Source organism: Tachypleus tridentatus, unplaced genomic scaffold (genome assembly GCF_004210375.1).
Source record: "Tachypleus tridentatus isolate NWPU-2018 unplaced genomic scaffold, ASM421037v1 Hic_cluster_2, whole genome shotgun sequence".
Lineage (NCBI taxonomy): Eukaryota > Metazoa > Arthropoda > Merostomata > Xiphosura > Limulidae > Tachypleus > Tachypleus tridentatus.
Genome location: NW_027467782.1, coordinates 3,410,372 through 3,431,547, shown reverse-complemented (window position 1 = coordinate 3,431,547; position 21,176 = coordinate 3,410,372). Strand labels below are relative to the sequence as shown.

Here is a 21,176-nt window from a genome sequence, read left to right as displayed (position 1 = left end):
TCTTACACTGCTAAATTAGGGACGGCTAGCACAGATAGCCCTCGAGTTGCTTTGTGCGAAATTCCAAAGCATTATTAACAATAAGGATGACTTACTTTTAGAATAAACTTAATAAAACGAAAGAGTAATTTTAGTAAACCGTCAAAAACCTTTTGTTGTGATTTTTTAATATGAATATATCGAAAAAAATATGAATAAATTATATGTTTCATATATTTAAAAGAAATTGATTGTATACATACAGTGAGGAATAAAGTGCTTTTTGTCCTCTAGCTTCAGTGGGTAGGTATAAAGTTATGAGTAGAGGACAAGTAGACGTTCCTATTGACACGTTGTAGAACCTAAAACGTGGCACGTAATGACAATACTTTTGTTAACAGAAACACTCTAACGTAAACGAGAATTGACGGATGTTCAGAATCGATGCGACAAGCAACGTGCTTTCACTGCAGCAAAACCCACGAGTCCTTATCAGTGGCGACAGTTTTTCTTTTCTGGATTATTTGACCTTACAAGTACTTTAAACAGTAATGTTAATTAGGAAAACAAGTGTCCATTACTGTACATTAGAAAGTTGGTCCGTTCTTACTCATCTATTAATACACACTTGAAGAATTTTAATTAAGTCATTTCTTTTCTATGTGTGTAAAACATTGTAAAAATGTGCTGTCTGATACCGTAATATTTAAATAATACGATGGAAAATTTACTGAGGCGCATAAGAAGTAAACCTGTGTAAGTCATTCATATAGAGCAACTGTGTAAAAATAATATTCTGAGTCACTCCAGCACTATCTCCTCTGGCCATCCTTAATACGGAGACAGACTTCAGGGAAGGTAGTCAGTATCACATACCGCCCATCTGTGAGCTACTCTAGGAGGTGTAAGATAAGACAAACATAGATTTTTGTCCTTATACAGAGAGAAAATTTTATATTAGATCTGAGTCAATTTTGAATTCAGTTAATAGCATCTGACTGGCATATCTAGAATATGTAAGTGGCTTATTTTATTTTGAGCAAAATATATCCTGCACACGTTTTGAAGATGGGAATTAAAATGATCTTATTTTTAACCCTTTTGACTGGCTAGTTGATGTTGTGCTGTTGTTGTTTGTTGCCCTCTCCCACTAAAATGTGTAACCTAATTGGATAATATCTATGCTTGTACTTGAAAAATTATGTAAGTTTGTTTAGTATTTGTGTACTATTTTAGATTATGAATTTTTTTGAAATATAATTGTGAAATGATTTTAATAGTTTTGTCACATCTGGTTTTCTTTTTCCCTGTGTCTTAAATCATGTAAATGTATCCATTAGAGAGATTTTTTTTTTGTTAAAGTTTTATTTTGTCTGCATTGTTCCATTTATGACATAATCATTTTCTCATCTTCTCATACAGTTTTTCACACATGATTAAATTAGCCATTAAAATGTGAAAGAAAATAAGACAAATGAATTTGATATTATCATTGGTCATAATATTGTGTTTTATATATCAAATGAGCTATACCTAGTTTTAATTTTATCAGTTATTTGTACTTGTCCTTATTTATTGAAGCAGTTGTATAGCTTCTGAAATAGCATGAAATTGAAGAAAGTAAGAGCACTGACCACAAGATACACAACTTGTATTCTAAACCTGCACTGATACAAGCATTATATTACCAGCTATACAGTACTGTGCAAAATGTTAGTCAAACATTAGGTGTCAGGTTACTTTCACAAAACAATAGAAAGTTGGTCACACGTGAAACATCAGAAGTGTATTAATCTTCATATTCAGTACAAAAGAAACTTGGTGGAAGTGCTAGTTGTCCCATCTTTCATGCATGGTTGTAAAATATTTAATTAAAGTTTCTTTTAGGATATTGTTCTAAGTGTCTCTAATACACTCCCATAAAGTTTCTTTAAATGTAACTTTTGATTTATCTTATTTTGGATCTATCAAATCCCAGCTCTGCATAGTTGGATTGAGATCAGGGCTCTAGAGGGCCATTGCATCATTTGAATGATGCAGCTTCTTTCTTAGCTAAATAATTTTTGCACAGGTTGATGAGTGTTTTGGTAATAGAATACTTTACTACTAATACGAAAACTGCTAGGTATTGATAACCATGTATGTCCATCCTGAAGAACTGCCATTCTCCACCCAGAGGGTCAATGAATATATTATGTTTATGTTAATAATAAGTTTCATGTTATGTGCACCTCACATTGTAAAATGCTCTGTTGTTACTGATGGATTCCTCTATAATTTTCTAAGTAAGATAATGTAGTACGTTTGTGTGTTGTTAACAATTACTTGGATTACCTACATAGAACTAAATGTTACTGTGCTATTATTACACTGTTCATGACTTAGTACAGTCAAAAACATTTCTTTAGTACCAATGTTCTGGTACATTAGTCTTGTTTTGTTCTTTAGCTACAGTGGTGTTTACTGATGTTCTAGTACATTAGTCTTGTTTCTGTTCCTTAGGTACAGTGGCATTATTGATGTTCTGGTACATTAGTCCTGTTTCTGTTCCTTAGGTACACTGGCATTATTGATGTTTTGGTACATTAGTCCTGTTTCTGTTCCTTAGGGACAGTGGCATTATTGATGTTCTGGTACATTAGTCCTGTTTCTGTTTAGTTAGTATAGTGGTGTTATTGAGTTTCTGGTATAGTAGTCTTGTTTCTGTACCTTTATTACAGTGGTGTTATTGATGTTCTGGTACGGTCATCTTGTTTCTGTTCACTTAGTGCAGTGGTGTTCTGGTATAGTAATCTTGTTTCTGTCCTTTAGGTACAGTGATGTTATTGATATTCTGATATACTATTGTTTCTGTTCCTCTAGAGCAGGGGTGTTATTAATGTTCTGGTACAGCAGTCTTGTTTATGTTTTTTTAATACAGTGGTGTTATGGGTGTTCTAGTACAATAGTCTTGTTTCTGTTCCTTTAGTATAGTGGTGTTACTGATGTTCTGGTACAGTAGTCATGTTTTTGTTCCTTTAATATAGTAGTGTTATTGACGTTCTGGTACAGTAGTCATGTTTTTGTTCCTTTAATATAGTAGTGTTATTGACGTTCTGGTACAGTAGTCATGTTTTTGTTCCATTATTACAGTAGTGTTATTGATATTCTGGTATAGTAGATTTGAATTTATTCCTTTATTATAGTGGTGTTTTTGTTTTGCTGGTGTAATGCTCTGGTTTGTATTCCTTTAGCACAGTAGTTTTGTTGATGTTATAGTACAATTGTCTTATCTCTTCCTTTAACCCCATCACACTGGGTGCTGAGCATGACACAATGTTTTAGTGTCTTACCTTGAATATTTTATTAAACAACTTCATGGTTATGGTATGCCAATTAGAATAGCATAAAACCTTTGTTAATAAACCATATTTTAATAACATATAAATAATCAGCTCTTAATTTTGCAAGGCACTATCTCAAAAAATCCTGAATATTTCCTAGTGTGACACACATGACACATGCTCTCATGGCAGATTTTATCCACCACCCATGGAAGAAGTATGAAATTGAATGAAAACTACTTTCTCTAAAATCATCATTGCTCAGATAAACCACATTAAATATAGTCTTCAACATTTTTTTCTACTGAATAGAAAGTCAGACTCCTGCTGTCACATCCTCTCTTTCAAGTTGTGTTCATAGTTCTCTTTACACTTAACTGTATGTTACCTATAACTAATAGACAGTTAAGGTTTTCATTCTATCAAATGATGTATTTCACAATATTTTCTTCTGTATAACCAACGTTCCATTGAGAAATGACTAGCTTGGATTAATTTGTAATGACTCTTGTCACAGATCTAGAAAGCTAGTAAATTTTTGAGTGATGTGTAAATTTTGCATGTTATAGTCTATGTTGTTTGTAGCATTATTTAATGAAATAAAAATTATAAATTGCGATAATATAAGTAGCATTAAAAGTTATGGTTAACTCTCTTCAACAATCAAGAGAAACAGTGTAGATTGTTCAAGTGTTTCATTTATTTATTTGTTTATGTTTATTTTTTGTGTATAATTATAAAAGCAACTAAAATGTAAAAAATAAGTAAGGATATTTTTAAGTTAAGATAAAGTAAAATCAACAATAAGTATAATTTTTTCACGAGACACTTGAGCTTATTGTACTAGTTGTAGTAGCTCATGGGTAATGTAATTCGATAGCGTAATGTGAGCTGGATGTTTCTTGACTTGATTTTACATCTTATAATGGCTTGACAGTAGTTTGTTGCAGTTTAAATGGTGATAAACCTTAATTATAAATAGATGTGTTACAAACTAAGAGCTACTTAGGATAAATGAGTGTAGTTTCTTCTTGCAATATGAAGTCATTCTAGAAAGAAGAAAGGGTAATTCAGGGTTTTTTTAAATTTATTTTATTGTTTTTGGTGGTTTCAAGGTCAGTGAAGTTAATCAATCCTGTTTTGAGTTGGGTTAGAAAAATAACATATAAACTATCAAGATTTACTGAAAAAAATGTTTGAAATGTATTTATGGAGGTCTTAGGGTTATATACAAAGGAGGTATTTTAATTTTAACATTAAAATAACTTTTCACACAGATTATTCAAAACAAATTATCATATGGACAAATCTTTATTTTATTTAATTAAATATGATTCTTTGTATGTTAGAGACTTGTAATATTAACTGAAACATTGCCAGATTTTGAAAATATACCACTTTGAAAGTTAGAAGTATTAAATCTAAACAGACTGTAAACAAGCACAAGGAGGTCACATGGTCAGTCATACAGATCAAGGCTGTGTTGAGAGAGTTAATACAGTGTTGTTATATATGTTCTTGTACAATGGATTTTTATCTGTTCTTTTATTGCAGTGATCTTTTAGTTATTTTATGTTATCATAACGTTTTGTTATTCTGGTGTTGTGTTGGGCTTGATGGTTCCCTGAATATATATATATATACAGTTGTGTTGTCAGTGTAGTAATATTTTTCTCTCTCTCTCTCTTTTTTTTTTTTGTCAATATCCTGTATACTATTGCATCATGAACAGACAGTATACTAGCTTTATGATGTGCTCTTATTATAATGACTTTGTAGGCATTCTGTTACCTTAGATATCTTTTGGCTGTTGTTTCAGCATATTGATCTTGTTAATACATATTAGTACAGTGAACATATTAACCTGTACACTACAGTTATTCTAGTATATTGTTAATTATTGTATCCTTGTTTATGCATTGTCAGTACAATGATTTTATGTTGCTATATTAGTACAGTGTTCATGTTGATGTTGTGTTACCACAGTTTTCTTCTGGGAATACTGATACTTCAGGGTACTTGTTGATGATTATTGAGGATGCTTGCTTTTTTTACACTGAGGATGGTGGTTTTGTTGGTATCTTCTTAACACTATGGTATTTTCTATGTCCTCTTAGTATGATGTGCTCTATGTCACATCTATTTAGTACAGTTAAAGTTTTAATAGTACAATAATCTTTTTTGACATTCAGTTATTACAGTGGTTTTGTTGATGCCTGCTTTGTAGTAGTTTGTTTCATTTGAAATGGCTGACTGTATATGTAAAATTAAAACTCCATATTTTTTACAAACACCAGTTTCAATAATCAAAGTATGCTATATTTTCTGCATAGGTTTTTTTTTTCCATATAGGATCCACTTCTTGTCATAGGTAATGCTTTGCTTTAAGAATGACTCCCTCTTGTTCCTAACCAGTTTTCTGCTCTTCTATCAGTTCATGTGGTACCTCTTTGCCCAAATTTTTAACTTTCTGATTGCAGCCAGGTGATGAGAAACAGTTGCACTGGAAACTTCTCAGTCTACTGAAAGTGCCTGAACTGTCATGTGTGGGCAAGCTTATGCAGTAGCACTTAATATGAACTGTCATGTGTGGGCTAGCTTATGCAGTAGTACTTAATATGAACTGTCATGTGTGGGCTAGCTTATGCAGTAGCACTTAATATGAACTGTCATGTGTGGGCTAGCTTATGCAGTAGCACTTAATATGAACTGTCATGCGTGGACTAGCTTATGCAGTAGCACTAAATATGTATGAACTGTCATGTGTGGGCTAGCTTATGCAGTAGCACTTAATATGAACTGTCATGTGTGGGCTAGCTTATGCAGTAGCTCTTACTGTTTCTTCATTCACAACAGATTGAAGCCTTCCTCAGTGTTTATTCTCGAGGTTCCTATTACCAGAACGAATAGTAGTTTGAGAAGTATTCCCTTGTTCCAGTGCCAAATTGATGTTTTTAGCAACCTTGACTGCATTTTTTTGCCAATTTGAGCTCATATCAAAAAAGTAGTTTCAGTTCTTTTGAAGAAATCATCTTGTGTAGGGTTCCAAAGAAATACAAAAACAATTATAATACAACTTGACATGACAGGCAAATGTAAAACACAGCACTCTCAGTAGTATCAAATAGCATACAGTCAAGTTATTGTATTCAGCTTATTCTAATCACAGTCACTGTTCTACTAAGTGAAAATAAGCCATTTCATATAAAATGACCTAATAAATGCTCTTCTTTGTGTAATACACAATACTTACATTAGCTAGCTTTGAAAAAATAAAAAGCTTCATTTTCTCTAGTGTAAGTTATATGAATATAGGTTTTTTCATGTTCATTCATTTGATGTTTGTGCTTCAAATTATTTCTGCTTAAAACACAAACTTCATTGCCTGTAACTTTAATTGTATTCTTGATAAACAACTTTTCGGTAGTTTATACATTCCAGATCAAAAGGTTAATGAAAGTATCATAGAAGTCTGTGTTATCAGTAACACATTCAAACAAGAAAAATTAATCTTTTTAGATAAATAATTAAAATGAATTAAAGAAATGTCTTAGTGTTTTAATTTTTTTTTGTAAGTTTTTTTATGTGTATATCCATACTTCAGTTAGAAAAGCCTTTCTCAAACATCTTGTATCAATATTCTTTGACATTGAGAAGGCTTATAATACAACATGGAGATATGGCATTTTGTGAGACAGCATAGATATGGGTTACGTGGCCATTTGTCCACATTTATTAAAAATTTGTTAATGGTCAGGCAATTCCAAGTTCATGTGGGTTCAACACTTTACCATTTTTTTCTGTAGAAACTTGGAGTCTCTTGGGGCTGTGTTCTGAATGTCACACTTTTCAGTATAAAATTAATGCCATCACTGAACAACTCCCTCTCACTATTGCAAACACGCTCTATATCGACGACTTTCACATCTCATGCCAGTTATTGAACATGAGGTATATTGAGCGGCAGCTACAAACTGCTCTCAATTGTTTACTGAAGTGGACCACAGCAAAGGGCTTTACCTTCTCTCTCACTAAAACAGTTTGCATGCAATTCTGCCACCAATGGGGTATTCGTCCTCATCCTGAACTCCATTGCGTGAAGTTGTGCTGCCTGAGGTCTTTGAGACTAAGTTCTTGGGGCTTATCTTTGACCGTAAGCTGACCTTATACCACATATCAAGCAGCTACAGGTCAATGTACAAGAGCACTGAACATCCTCCTTGTTCTCTCTTCCATCACTTGTGGAGTGGATCGATGTTCTATGCTAAAGATATATCGTGCTCTTATTTGACCGACACTCGACTATGGTTTGCTTGTTTTTGAATTTCGTGCAAAGCTACTCGAGGGCTACCTGTGCTAGCTGTCCCTAATTTAGCAGTGTAAGACTAGAGGGAAGGCAGCTAGTCATCACCACCCACTGCCAACTCATGGGCTCCTCTTTTACCCACAAATAGTGTGATTGAATGTCACATTATAATGCCCCCATGGCTGAAAGGGTGAGCATGTTTGATGTGATGGGAATTCGAATCTTAACACACTTGGACATGCTTGGCCACCTCGACTATGAATCACTGGTCTATGGCTCTGCCAGATTATTGGCCTTAAAGATGCTGGACACTATTCATTATTAAGGACTTCAGCTCTGCACTGGGGGTTTCTGTACTTCCCCAGTTCAGAGCTTGTACATAGTCTCATGAACTTTTTTTGCACCTCTGCCATTTACAACTGTCTTTACTATATGCTTTGAAACTTTGTTCCTAACCAAAGCATCCCATCTAGGGTTGTGTTTTCTTTCCTCGTTGGCTCATGCTTTTCAGACCAGACGGTATGCCATTGCTCCTTTTAGCCTTCATATCCAGTCATAGTTGGATGAATTGGGTCTGTCGTTGGATAACATTGCTGTATCCACTGGTCAGCCCATCCCACCATGGTTTATTACCATCCCCAATTGTGAATTATCTTAAAGCTATCTGAGAAAAGTAGACACTCCTGATTGGAAATACTGTTTGTTATTTGCTGAACATCTTTTGAACCATCTTTCCATTCCTGTTTATACAGATGGTTCAAAATCAGGTGACTGTGTGGACTCTACCATGGTTGCACGTAAAATCCCTCTACAGCTTCTGTGTTTACTACTGAACTGTATGCCATTTCTCTTGCCCTGGATCACATAGAAGCTAAGCAGTACTCAAACTGCATGATTTATACTGACTCGCTTAGTTCTGGCCCTAGAATCGCTTCACATTGGTTCACACCCTGTTGTCACCAATATTCACAACTGACTGGCCCATTTCTCTTTATCATCTACTTCTATTCAGTTTTTCTGGATACTGGGCCATATTGGTATTCATGGGAGCTAGCTTGCCGACACTGCAGCTAAGTCTATCTGCTCTGGCACTATCACCGCTGTGCCTGTCTGATACTTGGACTATGGTCCTGTATTCAAGGCTTGGCTCTGTGCCATCTCGCAGTCAATTTGGAGTGAGCAATGCAAAACATGCTTTTCCAAATACAACCCTGTATTAGACTTTGGCTGTCCTTGTTACCGTAAGGATCGGAAGGAGGAAGTTGTTCTAACTAGACTATGTATTGGTCACAGTTTTTAACTCATTGTTTTCATTTATCTGGAACTGATACACCATTATGTTGTCTGTGTGATACTCAGGTCACTGTATACCACATTTTACTTTCTTGCCATCGTTATGACTATCAACGATGGTGCCATTTTCACCATATTCTGTCCTAAGGTTTGTCCATAATGACATTGTCCACCTTGGAAATGTTTTTAGTTTTTTAAAGGCCATCAGTCTTTCTAATGCCATTTAAGTTTCTTTAGACCTTCTTTGATGAGAATCCCTTTGGAGAATCACAGTCTATCTAGTTTGATTTGAAATTAGAAAATGACTGTAAAGTCAAGTAACTCAAATAGGACTGGAAAGGTCTACTTAGGTGACTAACGCTGCTGTTTGAACTACCTGTTAGTCATCCTGGCAAGTTACTATTAAAATTTTGCTATACTTCCTTTAAAACTTTAATTACTTTACTTTTTGAAAATAGCTATAACATCAAATAACTTGGAACCAAGACTGGAAAGGCCAGCTACAGGTGACTGATGATGGTTTTCGTACTTATCTCTTTTAATCTTCCTAGCGAGTTATGATAATTACAGTTATGCTGCAGAAAGTCCTCTACAACTTGTATTACTGTAGTTTTGTTTTAATGCTTTAGACTAGATGTAAACATTGGTTTATGGTTTTTTTACTTTGTTTTTTTTTACCTTAATTTTCTTTTATTTTACTTTAATTTTATCTTTTTACTGGATGTTTAGCACAGATAGCCCAGCTGCTTTGTGCCATAAAACACCAAATCAACCAACCAACCAACTAAGGAAGATAATTACTACCTTCAGTGTAACCTAGAAAAATAATTTTTTTTCTTTACCTCCCACATTTGAGATTGTTTATAAGTAGAACTGGTTTATTTTTCTTTATTCAGAATAGTATGTAGTTATTCATTCAAACAAGTCAGAAACCTTCCAAGAACTTCTGTTATAATTTGTTTCCAATGTGTTCATGAAGAAAACATTTGTTTTTAAAGTAGCTATATGTCTTAAGCTAGTTGCATAATTGTTAAACTGATCAAACGTAGGAACAAAACAAAGTAAAATTAGTTCTAAGTATTCTGAAAGTGTTTGATACCAAACCATAAAGAAATTCAGAATTAAATTTGAATTTTGAAAGTGTGTTTCAGGGCTGACACACAGGTTTTATTTTGGTCTTTTTTCAGGCAATAAAATGTTTACATTTACAGAAAGTAAACTAAAATAATTTTTTATTTTATAACTTTTTTTTGCTTGTCTACTAGCTAGTTGTAGGTTTCAAATAAATTAACTATTGCAAACTTTAGATCTGAGAGTTTATATATAAAGGAAAAGAGTATGACAAAAAAGAAAAATAAACTTTACAGATTCTTTATTTTGAATTATTTTTATAAGATATTGGCACAATGGCTTATGAAAAGAAAATACTTTATCACTAGTACAGTTTTTAAAGTTAAGGTTTATCATTTACATTTCATTTCACTTAACCATTTCTGTGAGTCTTTAAATGTATGTGAACTAGTTGATTCTTTCATATTTTAGATAGGTATGGTTTGTATCAACTTACAACTGAAAACTTGAGTTGCAATTGTTGACACATTTACTTACCTGATGAGCTACCCTAAAAGGAGAAACTTTTCTGTTCCCAAGAAGTTGATTGAATCTCTGAGTGAAGTTCATTAAATCATTGTCGAAAAATGGTGAAGATAAACTGTAGAGTTGAAAGGGTTTTTAAAATATGAAACTTGTATGTATGTATTGGATAAAGGTGTTTTGTAGAACTGTAGTGTATTTTTGCATTATAAATTAGACTAGCTAACAAAGTTTTATATGTCTATTACACTTTGAGAAAATGAATAGATAAGTATGTGTATACTCATATCATGTTTTTGTTATTTACATTCATATTTTATACTGCTGCACATTATTCTTTTATCTGGAGCTTTTGTAAAATCTTTCATAATGGACCATTAGTTTGGTGCAGCCAAGTGATTAATGTGCTCAAACTGTGAATCTAAGATTTTATTATCTGTGTTTCATTACTGCAAATGTGTGTTCTGTGGGGCTTGTGGGTGCAATAAGTGTAACTATCAAATCTCACTGGCTGTTCCTTAGCTACCTTCCTTTTAGTCTTATACTTCAGAATTGGAGACAGCTATGCATGTAAAGCCCTTGGATAGTTTTCCACAAAATTCATAAACAAATCAAAAATGAAAGACCAGCATTTTTAAAAGTCTTTGGTTAACTAATCTTCTCACCCAAGGTATCGTTTAGTGTCTTACATTTAAACTTTTATTAAACTATTTTTTCTTTTATGTTATATTGTTTAGAAAAGCTTAAAATTTTAGCTAATGATTCGTATCTTTATAAGTTTTTAATTCTACGAGGTCATATTTTAAAAAAACTTCCTGAATTTCTCTTAGTATAACACGACATATTTACTTTAGGTATCTTGTCTTCCCTATTTTATTCACCACCCTTTCAAAAAGTACAAAATTAAACTTAAATTACTCAGAATAAAATTGTCATTGCTCAGACTAACCATAATTTTTATAGCCTTCAATTTTGTTTGGCTACAAAGCTATAAATAAAAAATCAGACCCCATTCCTGCCACATCAAGCTGTCATATCCTTTCTTTCAGGTTTTGGTGATTATTCTCTCTTAGATTTATTTATATATTATTTATAACCAACAGAAAGTCAAGGTTTTGATCTATCAAATGATGTATTGTATAATGTTGTATTCTGAAAAAATAAACATTAGTTTTACTCAGAGAACAATCTTCTTTCTCATGGGAAATTTAATGGCTAGCTTGGACAGATTTGCAACAGCTTTTGTTGCATAGGTAGAAAGGTAGAAAATTGAGTGTTAGGAGAAATTATCTGCTTTTTACATATTATCAGTATATGTTCTTTGGTCCGTTATTTAATTAAATGAAAATTATTTAATGCATTACTACCATTAGTGTAAAAACAGTAGTATAAAGTGTTCTCAACAATCTACAGCAAGAAAAAAGAAGATAAAGTACATTATTTCATATTTGTCTTGTTTCTTCTTTATTTATTATTATTAAAAGTAATCAAAATGTAAAAATGTGGATCTCTTTTTAGATTAGTTAAGAATAGATTATGTAAAGAAAATAATAATAATATAATAAAAATGTTTCACAAGCCACACGTGCAAGTATCTTGTAGTTAATGTGATTCAGTACTGTAACGTGAGCTGTATGTGCCTTGAGTGACACAGATAATAGTTAGACAGGATTCAAAGAGCATATAAAAAAATAAATTTTTAATTACAAATAGATGTACACTGTTAGGACCTTAAAACTACTTAGGGTAAAAGAATGTAGTTTTGTGTTACAATTTAGAGTCATTCCGAAAATCAGAAAAGGGTAGTTTAGATTGATTTTGTTTTGGTGGTTATGAGGTTGGTTAATATAATTTGATTTTGTTTTGGTGGTTATGAGGTTGGTTAATATAATTTGATTTTGTTTTGGTGGTTATGAGGTTGGTTAATATAATTTGATTTTGTTTTGGGGGTTATGAGGTTGGTTAATGTAATTTGATTTTGTTTTGGTGGTTATGAGGTTGGTTAATATAATTTGATTTTGTTTTGGGGGTTATGAGGTTGGTTAATGTAATTTGATTTTGTTTTGGTGGTTATGAGGTTGGTTAATATAAACGTGGACAAATCTTTATTTTATTTTACTAAAACTACTTCACTAAAAAAATATTATTTATGATGTTAACCGAAAGTGTGCAAAATTTTGTAAATATGTACACTATTGAAAATTGGAAGTATTTAAAGCTATAAAGACCTTGAATGGGTACAAAGAGGTCATGTGGTTGTTCCAATTGACTGAGCTTAATTGTGTGCATATGTACTGTGGTTTAAAGATAAGGTTACATTAATATCAAATTTTTTTCTGTTACTTGGGTTTCTTCATTTCAAATATTGCACAGTGTTCTTTCTAAAAAATATAATTTAAGTTTCTGTGATTTATTTTTCTTTCAATTTACATATTCTTAATTATTATTGTAATTAAATATGTGTGTGTTTATATATAGTGTGTCAAGACTGCATTATTATATATACAAAGAGAAGAGCTCAAGCAGTTGTCTGCTCATAATCCCACAATTCAAGGAAAACCTGTTCAACATCAACCATCTACAAGTAGGTTATCCACCAAAAGAAAGAGAGCTAGCAATGACATTAAAGGAGAAGAACCTTTGAAGTGAGTTGTGATTTTCTATATTTGTTATACACACTACATGGCCAAAAGTATGCGGACACCCTTCTAATTAGTGGGTTTAGCTATTTCAGCCACACCCGTTGCCAACAGGTGAATAAAGTCAAGCATGCAGCCATGCAATCTCCAGAGACAAACATTGGCAGTAGAATGGGTTGTATTGAAGAGCTCAGAGTCTTTCAACATGGCACTGTCATAAGATATTACTTTTCGAACAAGTGAGTTCGTCAAATTTTTGCCCTGCTAGAGCTGCCCTGGTCAACTGTAAGTGCTCTTATTGTGAAGCGAAAACGTCTAGAAGAAAAAAAAAACTGTAGTCATGAAGAGGTAGGTCATAGAAGCTCACAGAATGGGACCGCCAAGTGGTGAAGCGCATAACGCATAAACATTGTCTTTTCTCGGTTGCAACACTCACTACTGAGTTCCAAACTGCCTGTGTAAGCAATGCAAGCACAAGAACTGTTCATTGGGAACTTCATGAAATGGGTTTCCATGGTCGAGCAGCCACATGCAAGTGTAAGGTCACCATGAGCAATGCCAAGCATTGGCTGGCGTGGTGTAAAGTTACCACCATTGATTCTGGATCAGTAGAAACACGTTTTCTGGAGTAATGAATCTTGCTTCACTATCTGGCAGTCTGATGAACGAATCTGGGTTTGGCAGATGCCAGGAAAACAATGCCCGCCTGAATGCATAAAATTTTGTGGAGGAGGAATAATGGTCTGGGGCTGTTTTTCAAGGTTTAAACTAGGCTCTTTAGTTCCAGTGAAAGGAAGTCTTAATGCTACAGCATACAATGACATTCTAGAGTTGTGTGCTTCCAAAATTTTGCAACAGTTTGGGAAGGCCCCTTTTTCCAACATTACAATGCCCCATGCTCAAAGCAAGGTCCATAAAACATGGTTTGCTGAGGTCGATGTTGAAGAAATTGACTGGCCTGCACAGAGCCATGACATCAACCCTGCTGAACAACTTTGGGATGAATTGGAATGCTGACTGCAAGCCAGGCCTTCTTGCTCTTGTGACTGAATAGGAGTGAATTCCCACAGCCATCTTTCAAAATCTAGGGAAAACCCTTCCTGTGGAGGCTGCTATAGCAGCAAAGGCAGTATCAACTCCATATTAATGCCCATGTTTCTGGAATGAAATGTTCAACAAGCACATATGGGTATTCACCTACTTTTGGCCATGTGGTGTATCTTTATTATTCAATTGTGATTGTTAAAATCTTGATAGTGTATTTCCCTATGTAAATTTAAACATTTCTGTTACAATGCTTTATTGTCTTACTTTTAAGTATAAAAATGAAAAAAATACACAAAATATATGTAAGAAATTTCTGTTGTGATGTTTGCTCTTTATTTCTTTCTGGCATTGAAATAATGAATATTAATATAAATACAGAAATATATCAAGTTTTGTAAGCTTTATTGAATGTTTATTGTGAATTATTAAAATTTATAACATGATTTTACCTATGATTACAGTGTTTATGCCAAAAATTCTTTTTTACACATTCTATCATTTTCAAATTAGTGGAGAAAAATGAAAATTATGAAATTTTTAACACAGATCTATATGATTTTGTATCATATCTATATAACAGTTATGATACAAAATCATATGTTTGCTTAGTATTCAGACTTGGATTTGGGTAAGAATAAAAACAAACTGAAAATTGCCTTAGTTTTGATGTACCAGAGTTGTTTCATGATTATTCTTCCAATACCAAACATTACTTCCTCTCACATCAATAAATAGTTTGGTGCTTTTATCTATATGTAAAAAAAAAGCATGCCTAACAGTTAAATGGTAAAGTGTGTCTTGCATGCAGATTATCATGTGACAACCTTCCCACCAATAGTAGTGCAACACACATGCTCCTGATATGTGCAACTCCCTCTGTTCTCTTTCACTGAATTATTACTTCTTGGTTGGCTGTTCTTGTATTGTGACTTTTAATTTGTTCTCGTTTCATGTGTTTATTGTTGTTTTTTCTCATATTTGTATCAATTTCTTATCAAAAAAAGTACTTATCACTTTAAAATACATATTTTATATTATATTATATATTATTTTTATTTTATATTAAATACATATTTAAAATACATATATTTTTTTACCTGTTACATATGTAAAGATCAAAGTATTTAGTAGCTCATATTTATAATGTATTGTTTATTGAAAGTGTAAAACAAGCACATAAATATGTATGTTAGTCTTTGGTTTAAAATGGGAAAGGCTGTATATGTAGTTTTAAAACTGAAATATATACATTGTTATCACTGTTAGAAATCACTTGTACATCCATGTTGCTTTTCGAATAATAGAGCACTTTACGCTACATGTTGCCTCCACTTGCTACTAAAGCTTCTCCTGAAGCTTCAATGTTGCTGAAAGTACTGGCCAAACAGATGAGAATGCAGAAGCAAGAACTCTTAATGAACCATTTTAAATACATATTTTCATACCTTGTTCGTCACTGCTCTAAAGAAGAAATGGAAAAGCACTCACCTATGTTCAGGTAAGTACTACTTGCATTCAACTTTGGCTTATATTTGCTATTACTTAGCCATATAATTGTGTATTTATACAGCACTTTATTAAAAACAAACAATACTAATACACTTTTAACATAATACTGGTATTTGGCAAATTTAATTTGTATGACAATGTTTAGAAGTAAGATGTTTATGGGAGAAGGAAGGTCAAAGTTTGTAGTCTCTCAATACTGTATGTTATTTTATATCTGCAGTTCCATACATTATTTACATTTTTGACTCAATTAATTAAATACTTAGAATTAAAGTCTCGGTTGTTTTTTTCACATATTATTATATGGGAAAGCATGGGATTCGCTTCAGTAGATTTTTGTAAAAACTTGTATCTTTGTGAGATATATGGTATTAATTTAATAAAATCTAATTTAAACTGACTTTGATTATAACAGAATTTCTTATTTTTAAACTGAGACTAATATTGAGATAGGCAGCTTGTTGAGATGTGATTACCAGAGAATACATAATGAATTACTTCTTCACATCAGCACTCACTATGAACAAGTCTTTAGTGGACTTGCAATGTTGGCATGGAAAGATGAAAGTTATGATGGAACAAAGCCTATTACAAAACCAGAAGATATAGTAATGGCTACAGTTGAAATTTGAAATACTTAAAAAAGTTTCATTACATATCTACAATAAATAAAAATCTGATTCTGTGCTGTAAAATGTAAATTTTGGGCAAATATCTCAATAAAGATAAATAAAAACTGACATGCTGTATCAAACTATTATAAGTTTAGTTGGAATTTCTTTTGGTAGCATCTTGACTGAGATTTTTCCCTGTATCTCCTTTTTGTGGACAGTTAATGTTGAATTGTTAGTTAAAATAAACATTATGGCCATTCAAAGTAAATGGAATTGTTAATATTAAGTGAAGAAGTATCAGTAATAACCACTTGTTTAATATATTTACTTTTTAGTAAAATTCTAATTTCCTGAGAGCTAATTGAATAAGTAAAAACTACTTAAATATTTAAAAAGAAACCTAAGTTTTAGAACTTCATCTAATTAATATAAATTAAAAAAAAAGTATTTGTGAATGTTTGGTGTGTAAGAAACTTTTATAAATCTTTGAAAACGTTAAAAAAATGAAACATCTAGGAGAATTCACATCTAGTGTACTTTGATGACAATTTTGTTTTAAATCTTTACATTATAAACTAAAATATTTGCACTTTTTTTAATACAGTACATTATGCAGAATATATTAAAAGCATGCAGCCATGTATGGAAAGTAATAAATTTAAAGGCTGGCTGAATAAAGTGTGAATTGAGAATCACCTTGAATATTAAGATTTCTCAAAAACTTGAGACTTGAAGTATCCAGAAAAATTCCAAATGATTGTTTCTGAGTAAAATTTGTCAGTTATTTACTCTTGATGAGTCATATTGGTCAGTTACTTGTATCTGACTTTAAAAATTCTGGTATTTATACAAGGAAATTATAAGTTAACATAACATAAGTTTAGCATTGTTCAGAGTAAAGTATTTACAGCAGTGGTGCACAAACTTTTGAGTCAGGGCCACAAACGGACTTCTCAGAACTGTAATATGGACATGCTTTCAAGTAAAGCAATTTTAATAATTACAAGCTACGGAATTGTGAGCTCGCAATCTTTTATGAGAATTAAAGTTTTCAGAAGTATATTTACCTAAGAATTATATACTTAAACATTATATTACAGCAATTATTGTAATATTGTATATGTAGGAAATAAGTACCAGGTATAATTTTTACAACACAACTAAAAGTAGAGTAAGAAACATAACCAGAGCAAATAGCTTCATTAATAAAATAAGTTGGTATTTGTTAACTTTTGTGAAGAGGAATTGAAATTCATTTTTAAATCAGTAAAAAGTTATTATAACCTTTAATTGATTGCTTTATTTTAATCCATAGGCCAAATTTTTACAGTCACGACTTTTGGGTTTTCTTGCTTTCTTTGATTCCCAGTTGCTTAATGCAAATTTTCCATTAGAGGAAAAGAAACTAGTAGGTGTTTTATTACATGATAATTAGGAAATTTAAATTTATTGCTTGAAAGTTTTGTGATTCATTTGTATATTTTATTTTATTTATCTTAAAAGAAAGTAAAGTCAGTTCCATAAAATTCTATGTATATCACATGTTTGTTTATTATTGGTTTTCTAAGTTAAACTATTGTTATCATTATTTAGTATAAAACAAAACAAAACATGTTTGTTTATGATTGGTTTTCTAAGTTAAACTATTGTTATCATTATTTAGTAAAAAAAAACTTTATAATCTTAAAGTCATATTGAAAATATGAAAGTGAAATTTATGTAAATAAATATTTATGAAAGAGCAAAGACTCCCTGTATGAATAATACAGGCTTGGCATTGCCCAGTGGTTAGCTTGTAGGGTCCAGGGTTTGACATATAATGCTACTGAACATTCTTCATGCTTTCAGTTGTGAGTTTGTTATGAAAGTAACCGTGAATCCCATTATTTGACTCGTACAGTTGGACAAAGCTCTTATGGTTGAAAGTAAAAGTCTGTATGTTAGTAAGGTGCTGTTCCAGTTATGTATCATTTATCCTAAGAATTGTTGAAACTGATGTAATCATCCAAAATAGTAACTATAGGTTGTACGTTATAAGAACTAGAGTTGATCATGCTGGATGAAGGTGATGAAGTTAACCATCTTAGCTCCAATAAAAGAACGAGCTCTTTCTTCATCGTTATCCTCCCATGAATTTATCATAGGAAAAAAAAATTATAGACTTAATACTGAATGGAACACAGTTATCTATTCACAGAAAATATAGTTTAATTTTGTAGGATATTTGGATATGTTATTTTTAGAGTTAATTAGAGTATGGTGCATGTTTTGTCACTAATGGTCAGTACTCTGGTATGTACCATTTACCCATAGAAGTGTTTCTTGAATATGGTTTGTGCTTTATATATGGAACCAATCAGCTTCATATTGTAGTATTAGGCTTACATTTAATTATTTCCTACCTCTAAATACATTAAATACAAGGATTGATAAGCTTGCCTGTAGGAACAACACATCCAAATATTGGACAATATTTTGAGTAGTTACATAATTGTATTCCATCCTGTTTAACTAATTGTGGACATTAATGAAATATTAAGAAATTTTGTTGGTTTCTAAGGTTTTTTAAAGAACTGACTTGCTAGTATTAAACTTAGTGATACAACATCAATGAATTTTTTGTAGTTTTGCAAACATGAAATGTTTGTTATTCTGTATAGAGATTGTAGCAGTTTCTCTTAAGTGTATCGAGTTTTAAAATGTAAACTGTAGCTGCAACATCCCTATCTTTATATCATCAGAAATTTCATTTAATTACTGTTGTTGGACAGGTTTATTTTAAACAAACGTAAGAAGTTTTACCACTGTCACTGTATGACACTTATGTGCTTAATTTTTGGTAGTATATATTTGAGTTTTCATGTTTAAAACCTGGACACTTTTATTTCATAAAACAAAATCTAGAACTTTACAACTGCTCAAAATTCATTAAATACATAAAGAGAACTTTTATATCTAAAACTAATTTTCTCATTTATTTTAGGCATTAGGAAGTTTAAATTCTATTATGGAGCTAATGGGTCCAAAGCACATTACTGCAGTGAGGATGAAAGTGATGGCTACTCTAAAGATAGCTATTCATTTTACTGAGGAAGATTTCCCTCAAATTTGTACTCAAGCCTGGAACACTTTTGTTCATAAGTATATTTTCTTTACTTTGCAATTGCAAGAAAAGTAACTTTTAATTAATCTACTTATCTAATGAAATTTCTTAACTTAAACACATTTTTTTATAATTTTATTGATTCCATAGGGTCTTGAAAATGGTAAAAGTGTAGAAAACTCTAAAAACAATTTTGAAAATAATATTCTTTCATTGTGTCTAATATTTTATAAATATTTCTTTAATAACGTCTACTTTGATTTGATGTGGTTTGTTGTCTTAAGTGTTTATGATCTTTGTAGACTTATCTTTCACATCTTTTGGGAGTGCTTACTCGTGATTAGTCAGTATTGCATTGCATTGTGCAGGGAATAATATGACTTTTATTAACCCTTTTCAGATGGGTCACATGTCAAAGGCCATGTTATTACATTTATTAAGTTGCATTCAAAATTTTATTGAAATACAGTTTTATGAATTTATCTCTATTTCTGGTATCAAACTGTAGATTATAATTCAAATTTTGATATTATACAGTATTTAATTTTGTAGTTTAAAAGTAAGTATTAAACAAATACACCAAAACTTCAATTTTTATATGTTCTGTGTTGTGTTGAATGTAGCACTGGTTCAAATTAAATGCTTGTGATGTAAAAACACAACGTCTGTAGATGTACCAACTAGGAACTCAAATGGATAAGCTAAAATAAAAAAAAAAAAACACTTTTATCATTTAATTTTCTAAACTATAACAATATTTGTTGAATCGTACCTTTTCATTTTGAGAAATGGTCTTGTATATACATTTACTTCTATATATGATCTGAAAAAACAATCAGAAGCTCAGAATATTTTTTTAATGATTTTCCTAGCCATTTTCAAATGTGATGGTGTCCTCTCTTTCTTTGAAACAAACCTTCATGCTGCTAATTTGAGTCTTTAGCCTGTTCTAGATTTCCTGTTTTATTTGATACAAATACAGTTTAGTTTTTAAACTTGATAAATTATAATGGAATTCTATGTTATCAGTGTAGTAATTTATAACTGTTTGATTGTTCTAATGTACATATAAAATATCAAAAAGAAAATTTTGTTTCATAACCTCCACATGGGACATTTCTGAAGGCTTAGCAAGCTAAGACAAACAGCAATGAGGACATAGGTTGTAACTAAAACTGATAATTGTTTGCTTACTTTGTTATTTACTGCTCGTTTTGAGATAAATTAGTTTAAGAAAATTTGTTTTTAAATAGTAATGTTCTATATAAATATACAATTTATAATAATTGTATATGACTGTATTTTACCAAATACTAGTCCACTAAAATGCAGATGATATAGGTCACTTTGTAAAACCTAAAGGTCAGTTTTATATTATTGGATACATTAACATTAGCAAACATGCACTGTGGCATTGTAACTTCTGAATTGTTAGCCAAACAGGCTGAAAAGTCAATATTATGAAAATAGTAAATCTATATAAATGTATAATGTCATGAGATTTAAGCAGTTGTGTCTAAACATTTATGTTTTGTAATCTGTAGTCATTCTTGAGTAAAAAAAAGCATAATGTATATTGGTTTTGTATTTTTATATGGTGATTGAGAATTGGTCAAATTGACTGAATCCATGTAGAAATTTGTTAATGGACATGAAATAAAATATTTCTTCTTAAGAAACATTTGGTAAAAGCTAACTAGATGTTATAAGGATTTCTCATGTGAAATTTTAATTTAGAAGTTAATTGAATTTTGATATGTATCAAATTTT

At 31.6% G+C, this 21,176-nt stretch overlaps 1 protein-coding gene across 1 annotated transcript; it reads left to right on the top strand.

Annotated features, from left to right (window-relative positions):
* Window positions 1–310: 310 nt before the first annotated feature.
* Window positions 311–20,611, top strand: LOC143242930 (serine/threonine-protein kinase ATR-like). Its single transcript, XM_076486542.1, has 5 exons — window positions 311–995; window positions 12,973–13,139; window positions 15,485–15,678; window positions 17,619–17,711; window positions 19,287–20,611. The coding sequence occupies exons 3-4, from the start codon at window positions 15,500–15,502 to the stop codon at window positions 17,695–17,697; spliced, it is 258 nt and encodes an 85-aa protein (XP_076342657.1). The 5' UTR covers window positions 311–995; window positions 12,973–13,139; window positions 15,485–15,499; the 3' UTR covers window positions 17,698–17,711; window positions 19,287–20,611.
* The last annotated feature ends 565 nt before the right edge of the window (window positions 20,612–21,176 follow it).

What these genes read in the sequence shown, in the direction of transcription:
- LOC143242930 (XM_076486542.1), top strand. Translation starts at nt 15,500, where the DNA reads ATGTTGCCTCCACTTGCTACTAAAGCTTCTCCTGAAGCTTCAATGTTG. An exon ending in AAGCACTCACCTATGTTCAG is followed by an intron (nt 15,679 to 17,618) that starts GTAAGTACTACT and finishes TTTAATCCATAG; the next exon opens with GCCAAATTTTTACAGTCACG.